The 14755-nt window shown below is 43.0% G+C and overlaps 1 protein-coding gene across 1 annotated transcript in view; it reads right to left on the bottom strand.

Moving 5' to 3' along the window:
- Positions 1-13919, bottom strand: part of COLGALT2 (collagen beta(1-O)galactosyltransferase 2) — a 101085-nt gene extending 87166 nt beyond the window's left edge. The window contains exons 1-2 of the mRNA XM_025403910.1: positions 13685-13919; positions 13199-13533 (exon numbers count right to left, since the gene is read on the bottom strand). Coding sequence (XP_025259695.1) covers positions 13199-13533; positions 13685-13888 — 539 coding nt within the window. The 5' untranslated portion in view covers positions 13889-13919. The remainder of the gene's footprint in view (positions 1-13198; positions 13534-13684) is intronic.
- Between the last annotated feature and the right edge of the window lie 836 nt (positions 13920-14755).

The raw sequence follows: 14755 nt of genomic DNA, 5'->3' as shown, positions 1-14755 counted from the left end.
AGACATGGAAAAGTCAAAACTACAGAAGACGTCAAATCTAAGTAAAAATAAAGGAAAAAAGCTCAAAATGCCATCTTAAATAATGTGGCAATAGAGTGAGTTGTTTCATTTGTCATGGCATTAGCGGTGGAACTTCAAATACACAGCATATGGTGGCTAGAAAAGTCTTTAAAGATCAGTCTATGCAACCCTCATTGTACAGGTGAGGAGAGCAAGGCAAGGCAAATAATTGAAGAAAATCTGAAAATACAGTGGTACATGACATAGACAATGCAAAAGAGCAGTTAAGAAATCAGATATTACTGGTGGTACTGGAATGCTCTGTATGGGATGTTGCCGAATACCTTTCAGCTTTTTTCTTTTTCTTTCTCTTTTCCTTTTCTTTTTTTTATTTTTAAACAGTCTTACTCTGTCGCCCAGGCTGGAGTAGAGTGGCATGATCTCGGCTCACTGCAACCTTCACCTCCTGGGTTCAGGCGATTCTCCTGCCTCAGCCTCCCGAGTAGCTGAGATTACAGGTGCCGGTCACCACGCCCGGCTAATTTTTGTATTTTAGTAGAGATGGGGTTTCACCATGTTGGTCAGGCTGGTCTCGAACTCCTGACCTTAGGTGATCTGCCTGCCTCGGCCTCCCAAAGTGCTGGGATTACAGGCGTAAGCCACCTGTAACCCACAGGCTAAATCCACCTGTTAGCCACACCCAGCCTAACCCTTTTTTTTTTTTTTTTTTCCTGAGCAGAGATAAAAATTAGGCTCTGTTCTCTAAACATACAACTATTAGGCAACATAGAGACAGAGATAGAGCTCAAGGGTTTGTTGCATGATTGGACCAAGCTGACCTGTTATCAAAACTGGCCTCTATATATCCAACATACTGACAATCCCCGCATAGTTAACTGATAGTTCTAGTACTGCTGTTATTTTGATAAGATGCATGGGAAAATGAAGTCTTGGCTCTCATAAGACGATTATCAGTAGCAAAGTCTGGCCAATGGGCTTGGAGGTTCCATGCTTTCCAGAGGTACACTTAATAATCTGCCTCTCAGGGTGAGGAGAGTTCAGCAAATATTAGGGAGTTACTGCCCTTTCCACTTTAGACAAACACCAGCAGTTCCCCTTTAGTTCAACGGTATTTGCACAGGCCTTATGAAAGCTGTTAAGATTCAGAACCATTGTCAGAGGACTTGGCAGAATGTAACCTAATCTTCTCTGACTGAGAGACAGAAAACTGGCCCAGAAGTGGGGCTATAACCTTCAGTCACCTGCTGGCATTGCTGCGATCTGACGTCTAAGAAATGAGGATCCAGTGTGTCTTTGATGCCCATCAAAGCTTTGAAGTTGTGTCAAGACCAGGGGACAAAGGCAGCACTGTTTATGCAAATCTGGAAACAAAAGAAGCTAAACTCCAAAGCCATTAGAAGTAACATCAGAAATTCAATACCCAGAGATGATTAGAGGCCCTACACCAGTATGAAATAGGAAACCTAAAAGCAAAGCTGGGCAACACACCAAAACACATACTGTAGGAAGGAATCCTGAGCTGGCCAGAGCCTGGCTAGATGTGCTCAGAAGAAGCCTTGATATATGCAGCTCCCTTAGCGAAGAGGAAGCCATCTGTGTGCTAAAAGAAGGACCTCCTGGGCTGCTGCTGCTTCTCTACCTGGTGCACACAGCTCCTTCATAAGAAGGTCCAATATATGCCCTTGCAAGGCTAGCTCTCATGTTGCCACGTTCCTTGGGAGTTCAGTCATCATCAAGCACATGCCTTCCCAAGGAGACAACACTCTTAGCAAACACCTTTGGCACAGTATTCAATAGGATAAAATACCACGAGCTTCCTAGAAAAAGAGTTTTTAAGACCACCCCACAGAGATCTAAAGTTGGGCTGAGGGTCCAGGAAGCATCGAGTATGCAGTTATGTGAACGTTCTTCAGAAATGGTTACCTCCATGAAGAGGAAAGTGTTAGGTTAGGAAAGGACTCAGAGAACATCTCATCCAGAGATTTTCAAGCAAGACTGCATATTACCACCCTCTGGGAAGTTTTCAAAATATGTCAATTGACCTGGATCATCAAATGATTCCAATAGGCGGCTGCATTTGAAAACCACAATTTTAGCACATTTACCTTATGTTACAGGAAAGGAAACTGAGGCCCGGAGATAGTAAGTGACTTGTTCAAAGCAGCCCAGCATGAGCAATGCTTCCAAGACCTTTCACAGGACAACACAGATAGCATATTTTCACACTAGGGAAAAATGAAAGAGGATGCTTTTGGCTAGAGGCAACTGTCCTGGGGACCCCACTGCCACCAGCCTCACTTCATCCCTAGGTGATTGTTGTTTTCTTGATGGGATGTGCTAAGCTGTGGTATGCATTTCACATTTTTGAGAAGGAAAAAAGATACAAAAATAAAGTGGATGCATACACTTAAGAACCTTTATTGTAGAATTTTTGCCCTGCCACCAAAACAACACAAGAAAATAGGATATGGAACAGTTTAAGATTTAACAACTAAGTTGCAATATTTCCCACAGGAGGCTGCTGTACATGCAGTTATAATAATGCTGCCATATCAACTCCTTAAAAAATATTTGTTATGCAGCAGCAGCAAACTCAGAACAATCCTCTGTATAGCAGAACAGAACTGTGTGAATTTCTAAAACGCCATATTTTGAGTTCATAGCTAGTGAAGACACCAGGCTTAGGGACTCTGTAATATCATGTAATTAAGGCTGAACTGCCAGCTACTAAAAACAGGCTAATTTAGTAGACTGTTTACATTTGTCACAAATGAGGGGAGGAGTTTTTAATGGCATGCCAACGGGAAAAATCAAAGAAAATTAAATATGAGAAACAAAGAAACCAAGATTAGGGAACATGGCGACTGAAGTGGCTCAAATGAATTCTATTTAGTTTAAGGAAATGCACTGGTCTGATTTCCCTGTACTCTATTAAAAGATGTTCATTAATAGGCATTTTTTCTTCTGCAATACTAAAGGCTTAATGAACTCATTGTGTAAGATACACTGAGGAAAGAGTGTGACAGAGTGCCGTTTTATACTGAGTCCCAGTGCAAGGAGCTTCATACAGTGGGCAAAACATTTGGGGCACCGTCTTTTAAAAAATCCTTTTAAAAAATTGCTACTATTAGAGACAGAACATATGTGCTTGACTTAATAATAATAATAATAACACAAATGATGCATGCCTGGCTGGGTTTCTCCTGTATAATCCTGTACATTATGACTTCTCTGAATAAGAAAACCCCTTGGTCTTTTTGATGGTTTAAGCATCTGGAATCTGGAGTTTAGAATATTCCAGAGTATGCCAACTTTCCAAACTCTGAAAACCCCATGATCTGTACTTTAAGTGCATACATAGCCGTCTAGGAGCTCATCTTCTGCAGTTCCCAAACCAAGAAGAAGTGCATCCAAGTCACTTGTGTACATGCTTAACACACCAATTCCTAGGCCCCCGCTGTGGACCATCTGATGAATGTGACCGAAGTGGGCCCCAGAAATCCGTGTATCTAACAAATGCTCCAGGCATTGTGATGCAACTGGCCTCTGAACCTGTATTTGGGAAACACTATTGAATCCAGCAGCTTTATACTAAAGTGTTGGCAGAACAATGGTAAGGACCATGTCCATTCATGGCCAATGAACTAGACTAATGGGGACAAGTCACTTTTAGGCCACCTCAATTACTAATTTCAATGTGATCACCTGGATTTATCCATACAGACAATCAATGATGGTGGAATAAATAAAAGAAAGTACCTAACACTTTTTAAATCCATTGTTTTAGAAATCCATAGTTTGTCTTGCTAAATAAAAAGCCTACAATGGAAACCAATGTACCCAGTAAATCTTATTAAAATCTAACAAGATTGAGGAAAGACAGAGAAGAGGCTTGTACTTTTCTAAAATATTTTTGTATGCTGGCTGTTTCAAGCCTTACATGCCAATTCCACAAAACCCATTTGCAACACAAGACATGGTCTGACTGTCGGAATGCTCTACTGCCCAACCTGTTTCTAGCACAGGGAAAGCAGTGGCGTGGGAGCTACATACAAGCTTACTGTTCAATGGTGCAGTGATGACATGAAAAATCCTGATTCCGCTTGGCAGCAACTTTCCACTATCTTGGCGGGTGTAAACCATAATCACTGTGGTGTGTGGAGCTGAGACAGGATTATGGGGCTGGCTGGCAACCAAGAAACTAAAAAGCAGTCTATTAGTCCAGCAAGGGACTCTGTGTCGGGAATGCCATGGCCCCAAATGTCTACAACCACATTTTTCACAACTATCCCAAGAATTTAAGTTCCACTGTTAGTCTCTAGAAAATTCTACCTTTCCCAAGACTCTAAAAAGCAGCAATTTCTCACTTAATATGGCTTTCAGGGAGAACACCAATCAATGTACCTCCATAGACCCTCCTGTCTTAGAGTTATGTCTCTCTCTCTCTTGTGAGAGTAAGATATTTGCCTTCACCACTGCCCGCCTCATCTCCAAAACATATACAATCACTCTCAGAAAGAAAAGGGGCTGGAAAGAAGGAGTCCTACTTCCCTCTTGGCAGCAATTGTACGCACTTTGGACTTGGCAGTCCAAATGCAGAAAGCTCTATGTAAGGAACCTCCTCTCTGCAGCCTGATGTATCCCTCAATAGGCCTTGAAGTGATTCAACCTGGAGGTAATGAACTATTCCAATAAAGCCAATGTGTGAATGAAATCAGGTACTTATGAAAATGCTTCAGCTCAGCAGCTCGTCCCAGGATTCATCTTCTACCATACTCTTGGGGGCATACAGCCCAAGATCACTATTCCAAGATCATTTTTTATGTTATTATTTGTGTTTCTGAAAGACATATCTTCTAAGATGTCTTCAAACACTAATCAGAAAACACTGGAGGGAAGGAGATTATTTTGCATTATGTTTGCAGAGGAACAAAATCTTATCAGTTAAACCAACAAGTCAGGGGACAGGCCTTAGCTTGCTGAATTTGACACACAACTAAAATAATAATTGTTGCTTCAATTAAGTGAAACACGTTTTACAAAGTCAGCCCTGGCAGGATATCATGGAGCTATTATTCAAAGACTAACTCTGAAAGGATTTCTGTATGGTGCTCCTAAAGAGGAAAAGAAATGCCCTGCAGCCAAATCTGAGGTTTAATTCATGCAAGAGGCTTGGGTAATGCCACCGACCACAAATGCTGCATTTTCATGGATCTGAACTACAGAAAGTTTCAGCAAATTAATTACAGCCACTCTATTTATATTCTGACTGACTTTTCAATTATTACCTATAATGAGCTTCTTTTCTATTTTTATGAACATTAATGCACAGCTTTCCTACCAGAGGAGTAGAGAGCTAAGGGAGAAGTAATACAATCTTGATCCTTTTACTACTAGGTCACTTGCTGGCAGCTTGCCAAGCCTGCTGGCTCCCCAAAGCAGTTACTGCTTGGGTCCTGGGGTTCCTTCAGCAGCCTGGGGTGGGAGCAAAGGTCACCACCCAAATGCCAACAGGGGTCAGGCAAGTCAAGTCAAAGAAAGACAGCGAGGACTAACTGCAAGTGCACACAGTGTGTGTCTGATGGGGACTGGGCTGCCTGGACAAAATCCAGGGGACAGCAGCTACTCAGCTCCAACAATAGTTGCTATGTATGAATCCAGGCCTGGCAAGGTCAGGTGCTGGTTACATGGCATGTTTTGTGTGTGAAAAGTTATCAAGTTACACATTTATGATAAATGAACTTTTGGATGAATATTATTCCTCATCAAAAAGTTTTTTTTGTTAGAGCCAGACCTTCTAGAGGCCAGAGAGACAAGGACAAGAGAGCAGGATGGGTGTTATCAGAGAGGCCTTCAGAGTACCTGCCTGGAACAGGTGTTATATGAAGCTGGCTTTTACTGTGCCACCCAGGTCATGGCTGTAGGTAGGCTGGCAGTGTTTAAAGAACATAGGATAGAGAGATAGATTTTAACATATCACACTTATCCAGAATTGGATATGTAAAACACTCATATTTGGGATAAAATGAAAAGGATATATGTACATGTATAGAAGGTTTCTTGAAAAATACACAAGAAAGTGTTAACATTGGTTACTGGCAGGTGGTACAGAGTAGACGGGAGATTTAATTTTTGTTATATTCCCAACCATACTTTTAAAAAAAATTTATTATGCAAGTATATTACTTTTCCATTTTAAAAAGCCAGAAGAGCAAATTCTTAAAATAACTGAATTACTATTAAAAACCCACAAAGACCCTAAGGGCTTCAGATTTTAAAAAATTAACAATTTTTGATAGGCTGACAACATATCAATTAAATGCAATTAAATGAACAAGTCAGTCTTTTGAAATAAAAATGTCAAAACATACAATACATATGTTTTGTAATTCCTGATGAATAATAGCCATAATTTAAACACATACAGTAAAAGTTCTTCATGATATGGTAACTGGGGAATAGGTGTAGTGGCCATACCATAGGCTAATGATTTTCTTTCAGACTTTACGGTATGTTGTTATGCTATGTCAAGAAATGTGCAGAAACAAGCCTTATTATTGTCCTACTATAGTCCTATATAAGCCTTATAATGGTTCTACTATACTGTGCCACAGACTTGGAGACGGTGCCACACAGCAATATGACCCATGTGCACGTTTAAGTGTTGGAAAAAGAACCAAGGGACGACCAGCAGCCTTCTCAGTTACAAGGCATTCATTGTTCATGCCTATGACCACCAAAGACAGACAAGCAAAAGGAATCTAAGAAGCACATGCTTATGTATTTGGAGTCACAAAGAAACTCCCTGGCATAATCACTTGGATAAAGGAGCTAACACAAATCTGGGAAAACCAAACTCTGCTTAAAATACTCCCCATGCTCCTTTAAACCAAGAAGAATATTCATGATAAAATAATCAGCATTAAAACAGCTACACAGGATTAAAAATCTAGAAATCAGTTATCTCATTCCATAATCACCATGGAAATCTCTTCACTGCCCTGTGCTTTAGATCCCTCGTCATGGAACTCAATGTAATAAAACCAGGGCAATTTAGGTATCCTTTCTAATTCTGCAGTTAAGTTGTCATAATTGGAACAACAGGACTGGTGACATTTATTAGTCACTTCAGTTTTTACCAAAAGGAACTATTCTGAGGTCCAATCATGTTTTGAAATTGGAGGTTGCAGGGAGGATTGATAATTTCTTCAATCATTTGGAATTAAGCTGAATTCAGGGGACAACCAAATCTAAGACTACTGATTAAAAAGGCTGAAAAATGGAACCTCTATTTTACCATTGCAAACTGAAAATGTAGCCAATACATATATGATCAGTGCCGCCTTAATCATTTGCCACTAATAATACTTGAGAAATTTCTTTCTACTGTTATGTAGCTATGATCACAGCAAGTGACCTATTTATGTATAACTCACATTTTAGTCGTAATTTGTCCCTACGAAATATACCAAAACAGATTAGAGTTCACTAAAAAGTGCCTGAACTAAGTGATGAAATTATCAAGACAGCGGAAGAGAACCACTGAGACCCTTGCATCATTCAAGTGGAAACGACAATTCTTATTTGAAAGAAACACTAGCGTTCTTATCTTCCCAAGTTGGGTCAACTGACAGAAGCAAAAACTAGAACTAATTGGTCTTTTCATGATCTTAAGCAGACCATCTATACTCGGTCTGCAACATTAGCTGCCTGGGTCACATCCTGGCTCCATCATGCATTAGCCTAGTGACCTCAGGCAAGTTATTTATATTCTCTGTGCCTCAGTTTCCTTCTGTGTAAAATAATAGAGTAGAATGTAATGGCATCTCCCACCTAGGGTTGTTCTCTGGAGTAAATCAGTTTTGATACCAAAATGTTTAGAACAGTGCCTCCATGAATGTATCCTTCCTTCCTTCCCTTCTTCCTTCCTTCCTACCTTCTTTCCTTCCTTCCTTCCTTCTTCTTTTTCCCTTCCCTTCCCTTTTTTCTTTTCTTTTCTTTTTTTTTGAGACAGGGTCTTGCTGTGTTGCCCAGGATGGAGTATAGCGGCTCAATCTCGGCTTGCTGCAACCTCCACCTCCTGGGTTCAAGCAATCCACCCACCTCAGTCTTCCAAGTAGCTGGGACTACAGGTGCATGCCGTCGTGCCTGGATAATTTTTGCATTTCTTGTAGAGATGGCGTTTCACCATGTTGCCCAGGCTGGTCTTGAACTCCTTGGCTTAAGAAATCTGCCCACCTTGGCCTCCCAAAGTGCTAGAATTACAGGCATGAGCCACTGCATCCAGGTAAATGCTAGTTTTCTATACTAATATTTTGTTGTTGTTGTTGTTGGAAAGAAGAAACTAAACGAATTTCCATTTGAAGATTTTTTAAAATCTTGATTTTGACAGGTAAAGGTAAAGGAGATAGGAGAAAAAGGAAAAGATTGAAAAGAAATACCAACTATCATTGACTTAGTAGCATTTATGTAAAAGACATTGTGCATACCTTGTATCATTTACTTGTAACAATAACTCTTTGCGACAGTTGTTACTATCAGTTATTTGAAGACAAGGCAATCATGTCTTAGAAGTTTACTGATGTGCCCACAAACACACAGATTTGCGCTCTAGTCTATCTGACCCTAAGCTTGTATATTTCTTCCTCCAACTCTGGTTGATGCCCTCCACGCTAAACTACCAGATTGGGAAAACGAGGAAAGGAAGAAAAAGGTGAGGAAAATAGATGAACAGAGAGAAGGGGACTAAGGCATCATCTGCTTTTTCAGTCATAAACCAAGACTTCTATCTGTAGGGATAACATACAATATTTAATGTCAAGATTGTAATGATAAAATATGACACCATTCTTACCACTGGTGCTGAAAAATGTCACTGATAATAGTTTGGAACATTTTATAAACACAAAGTATATTAGCATTTCTAGTTAAACAGTTATGAAAATGCTACTGATTAGACATTAAAGTGTGGAGATAAATTCAAGATAATCCCCAAACAATGCAGAAATAAAGTAGTATGCAAAATGTTAGGATCATCCCCCAGCTCATCACTGTTTATGTTTATGTCAACAGAAGCTCATCTCTTTATTTAAAAATCCATAAAGTGGTTCCCAATTTAGTATGTTACTTTTCAAAACTCTACCAAACAAAATGCCCAGATCTTTCTATAATTACATAGCAGTTACTGCCTTGTGCCTGCACAGGCTCTGTGAATCCCAACTGTCTTCCCACAAGCAACAGCAGGCTCTCCAAAAGAAAAACTTAATGTTTCATTTGGGGCAAATGTTTTTCCCTGTGCCATGCTTCAGTTTTCACTCTCATGGTACTTAGCCCCACTCTCCCTAATCATAGGTTTAAGGGAGATGAGGTCAGCCTTCCCTCTGTTGCTAAGGCCACTTGCTCACGGCTCCACTGAATTAAGGATAACCCACTGAAGTACACTGCCACTTGTCGCAATGCCTCACAGTTCCCTTCACCTCAGCATATTGCCAATTCCCTAAAACTTAGTGCAGGTTTTAGGACACATGAGACAGATATCTTCCTTAGGTTCTTATCACAGGATTGTGATATTTGAAGGAAAACAATTAGTTTGGTGGACTTTGAGATCAGACAGGTAAATGTAAATAGCTTTCCTTTTTGCTTGTACAAAGTATCTATAAAATATAAATTTTCCTTTGTTCAGACTAATCTGAATAAACTTGATGCTAACTGAGATAATTGCAGACATTCTTTAACAGCACGATCTTCCAGGTCGATTTGATGATACTCATTTTACCTGTATGTGCAGTGCAGATCTGGTCCAGAACTTAAAGTGAGAAAAATGATCACATAACAGGGAAGTCTGAATGTGATCAATAAGCCAGGTCTCTCACTGACCCACCTAGGACAGAAATCAGATGCTCCTTTAGCCCGTGGGTGGATGAATGAGAAGAGTGAGTCTGCACAGAGTGAGTTATTGAGATCAGATTCAGAGGAAGCTGAACTCCATGTGGCTCTGTATTCACTGCAGTTCTATTGTATAAAGTTCTGGGTAGCTCACAGCCATTTTTGACATCAGCATGTGCTGACTTTGCAGAATGGATACTAATCAGTTTGGTACCTTGGAATGTTGCATAGAGCTTGGGAATGAGAAACTAGAGGCAAGCAATTGGCAGAAGCACCTCAAAGTTGTAACATCCTAAACTGAGGTACCACCTCCCATCAGAGTGTTATATCCCATAAACTTCCCAGCCAAATGTTCCCGTAGGGCCAGACCAGAAGTCAGCATTTCCAGAGAGATTCTATGGTACAATACAATCCATCTGTAGACTTGCAGTCATTAGACCTGCCACCCACTTCAACTCCCTGAAAGAAAACTCTGGTTGATGCCCTATCATCTTTTTTGTTTGTTTGTTTTTTGCCTTGCTGATCCCTTTTTCTAGAGCCATCCTTCTTTCCCAGGTTTTAGTTGATTTTTACTCTTCCTTCAAAACTTAGTTCAAACTAAGTGTCAACTCATCAAGGAGCCATCCATATCCATACAACTGCCCCAATCTGATTTATAAATCATTTGGTTCTTCCCCAAACCCTTTAAAAGCCATTCAGATCACCTTACACTGCCCAATAAAATGAATCATATTTATCTGTAAAAACCACACATATCTAAATACATTTTTTTCAGCCCTGACCTGGCTGGTTCTTATTTAAAAAATGCATTAGAAGAATGTGCTTATACAGTCTCTCTGTACCTCAGTTTTCTCACCTGTAAAGTAGTATAACAACAGTGCATATCTGATAGGGTCATTTGGAAGCTTAAACTAGAAAATGAATGTAAAGTTCTTAGAAGAACCATGAGCTCTTATTATGACGTGTGGAATTTATAAATAAATGTAATTTTGAGTAAGTCAATTACTTTAAACACATTTCTTCTTCTGGGAAATAGAGATAATTTTATTTCTTCACAGAATGATAGTAAGAATCAAATGAGATAACAGTACATGAAAGTTATTTCCAAAGGTTCTTTACAGCTCCTTTGTGAGCTGAAAAGAACTGTTTCGAAACTGGGATTTGTATTATTGTTACCTAAAGAATTATACAATGTTTTAAAGACAGAACCAAGATTGTTCAAAGAAGAGTCTTCAATGACTGATGTAAGCATGGCCTTGTACTTTTCGCTTAACCTGCCAATGCTTGACATAAAGGAAAAAAGATTTCAAAGGTCTATGCAGAACTGGAATTCTCTCATCTAAATAAGACACCCGTGTCCATACTATCTGGAACTTACAGGGAACTTAGGATGTACATTGATGCTGGTTGATCCTAATTATATTGCAGAATCTACGGAATTCAAGAGTCATAAAGAATTTTTGAAATCATTTATTCCAACTTCCTTGTTTTATTGATGAGGAAACTGATGCCTATGGATTCCAAGCAACCAGCCCCAAATCACATATCAGACTAGTGATAAACAAGTCAAGTCTCCTAATTTGTGGATTACAGGTTGATTTAAATTTTGTTTATATCATGTTCCCTGCCTTTTTAGAGTGCCCTTTAGGGATATGCTTGGGTTCAAATTCCAGTTTCACCATGTACTAATTCTGTGACTTTAAGTGACTTACTGAACTGATGCAAGTCTGTCTCTTCCTTGCAAAATAAACATCATAGTATCCTCTTAAAAGTTTACTGTATGATAAAAAGAGGTAATGTCTCTAAATCGGGTAGCAAAACATGTGCGTGACACCTGCTTCACCACTCACCAACTTCTTATGGTAAATACTGTAACGTTTTAAAAAACTAAATCGTGCATAAAGATCAAAACCATATTTTAAAATATCTCTTTAAAAAAAAAACAACTAAGGTAACTGATATGTGTGAATTTATTTTGGTACTGAAGTGGTTAAAAAAAAAATATTCCTTCTCTTTTAAAGCCTGGCTGTCCCAGTGCTCTCTTTCCACGTAATATGCCCTTCTCCGCGAGGCAGTCACGTATGGCAGGGTGTATAGTAAAGCAGTGTACAGCACAGTGCTGTACTATATCACATGTTTGCTTTTGCACCTTTGCACCTCTCCCACCAGGTACTCTGAGGCTGCCAATTCTAGCTGCTGCTTTTAGTCCTCTTCCTCTCTTTGCCCAACCGCTGCTTTAAGGATTTGTCTCGACTGAGAACAGCTCCCTTTATCAACACAAGACAGAGTCACCTGGGCTCTGTCTTCCTCAGGGGGCCAGAGTCTTCTTGTCTGAGTACCTGACAGCCCATCTCCCCTGGCCAGCGTCCACCTCCTCGTCCTCCACAAGCTCCTCAGCGGCTCGCCTCGCCACCAACTAACTTCTCGCCCTTTGATCTTCGCGTTTATAAAAGGTGCGAGACGACCAAGTTCTACGAGGTGGGGCGGGCAGCCACCCGCACTGATCCCCTGGCCCTCCCCGCAGCAGACACAGAGACCAAGTCCAAGCTTCTTTCCTCCGGGGACAAAACTTGGCTGTTTATCTTTCCCAGGGCGTCTTCGTCGCTCCCCAGGACATGGAACCCCGACGCACTGGCAGGGACAGCGCGGAGCGCTCTCAGGAGACCAGGCCCAGGTGGTGCCATGGTTGGGCACTCTCCGCGGGCCCCGCCCAATCTCCACCCCTAGGTCCAGGTCCCCCTGGGAGAGCTAGAAGCACATTTCCAGCCTGGAGCAGAAGCCTGGCACCGGGAAGTCAGAGCAGCGCACTTCGGCGCCCCAGCCACTATGGAACCCCTGGCCAACCGCAGTTACGTTCCATCTGTCGCGTCTACAGGGGAATACGGCGACAGGCACCGTATCCCCTCATGTCAGGGCTAGCAGTATGAGGTGGGGAAAGAGGAATCCTCAAGATTTGAAAGGGAGGGAACTGAAAGCCTCCTTGAGGGGTGTCCCCCATTGCCCTTGTGGGACAAAGCCGCCCAATTCGCAGGCTACCCTCCAGAGCTCCAGCGGGTCGGTTCTCCCCATCAGCAGCCCCTGCGCACACTGACCCGCGCGTCCCTCCTCAGCCCGACCGTCCGATTCGCCTGCCAGCGGCGCGGGCAGCGAGGGGGTGTGTGCGCCAGGTTTCCCGCGTGCCCCCCGCCCCCCGCGGCTCCCTCGCCCTGCAGCGGCTGCTCCGGGAGCTGTCCGGTCTGGGCAGGCCGCCCCCGCTTCCCGCCGCGCCGGCCCGGGGCCCGTGAGCGCTCACCAGATGGCCATCCTGCTCTTGGGGTAGTCCAGCCGCTCCAGGCAGCCGAGGAAGTGCGGCAGCGTGTGCGCCGCGTTGCGGGCGAGGACCGCCACGAGCACCGTGGGGCTCTGCAGGGGCGACTCCGGGAAAACCACCGGCTCCTCTCCGTCGTCCTCCGAGTCCGGCTCGGCGGCGAAGCGCGCTCGGCAGCCTTCGCGGAGCAGGGCTGAGGAGAGGAGCAGTAGCGACCAGGCGAGGGTGGCGGCAGGGCGCGCAGCCATGTTCGGGGCCGAGGCGGGCTGCGGGAGGTCCTGCCGCGAGCGCCCGGCTGGGCTGCCTGAGGGAGGCGGCGGCTGCCAGGGAGCAAGGAGGCTACGAGGGGCGGCCGGGGGATGCGGCTTGCCGGGGCCGGCCGGCTCACACACTGGCCCTGGCGGCTGCGGTTCCCAGGACCCTCCCGCCGCCGCTGCACCGCCCAGGCCCTAATGTGGGTGCGCAGCGTACCTGCAGCCGCCGGCGCTCCCCTCCGCCTCCGGCCCGCAGGCAGTAGTGGCCGTGGGGCTCTGTGCCCTGAGTCTTGCGGAAAGTTCCTCTAGTCCAGGCTCCGCTCGTACAGCTGAGGTCTGTGGCCTTCCCCAGAGCCGTGAGGTGTGGCCCTGTCTGCCAATGGGCTTGTGAGTGTGTGTGTGTGTGTGTGTGTGTGTACATAACGGTACAACCCCAAGAAAATTTATTCTGCTTTTGCAAACCGCAGACTGAAGCCCTTCACAGTGATGCAATGTATCCAGTTTTCATAATGCACCTATTGACTGAGTAGAGTTCTAAAATGAAAAGTCTCCCCAACTATTCACGATTATGATAAACACTTGTTTAACCACCACAAAGGCAGCATGTCTGTATTTTCTTATACATTCAGCTTCTGAAATTCATTCTTGACTGAGTAGACACCCAGTAACACAAAGTTTTAAGACTTGGAGAATTTTGGAGCCAGATCAGACCTCCCAAAATAAAAGAATGCCCTTGGTAGACACTGTCCTGAAGCCTCACTTTACTGTGAATCCAGTAAGCCTCCTCACAGGAGGGCTGTGAAAGAGTAGATTCACTTAGCTGGTTTTCTTTTTCCATAATTAACCAATAGGACAGAGTAACAAAGAGGGAAAATTCGCGCATGTTGGAGAGTAGAGAAGAGATAAGAAAGAAACGAAGGGGTGAAGGAAGAACACAATTAGTACATAAAATGAAACTGCTGGCATACACTCACCGCTAAAGAAAGGAGATTCACTTTTTTTTTTTTTTTTTTTTTTTGAGACAGGGCCTCACTCTGTTGCTGGGGCTGGAGTGCAGTGGCACCATCATAGCTCACTGCAGCCTCGACCTCCTGGGCTCAAGCAATCCTCCCACCTCAGCCTCCCGAGTAGCTGGGACCACAGGTGTCCATCACCACGCTCAGCTAATTTGTGTGTGTGTGTGTGTGTGTGTGTATATATATATATATATATTTTTTTTTTTTTTGTAGAGACGGGTTTTCACCATTTTGTACAGGCTGGTCTGGAACTCCTGGGCTCAAGTGATCTG

This window comes from Theropithecus gelada, chromosome 1, assembly GCF_003255815.1.
Source record: "Theropithecus gelada isolate Dixy chromosome 1, Tgel_1.0, whole genome shotgun sequence".
NCBI classification, from domain to species: Eukaryota; Metazoa; Chordata; class Mammalia; order Primates; family Cercopithecidae; genus Theropithecus; species Theropithecus gelada.
This window is presented reverse-complemented; position numbering and strand designations above follow the sequence as displayed.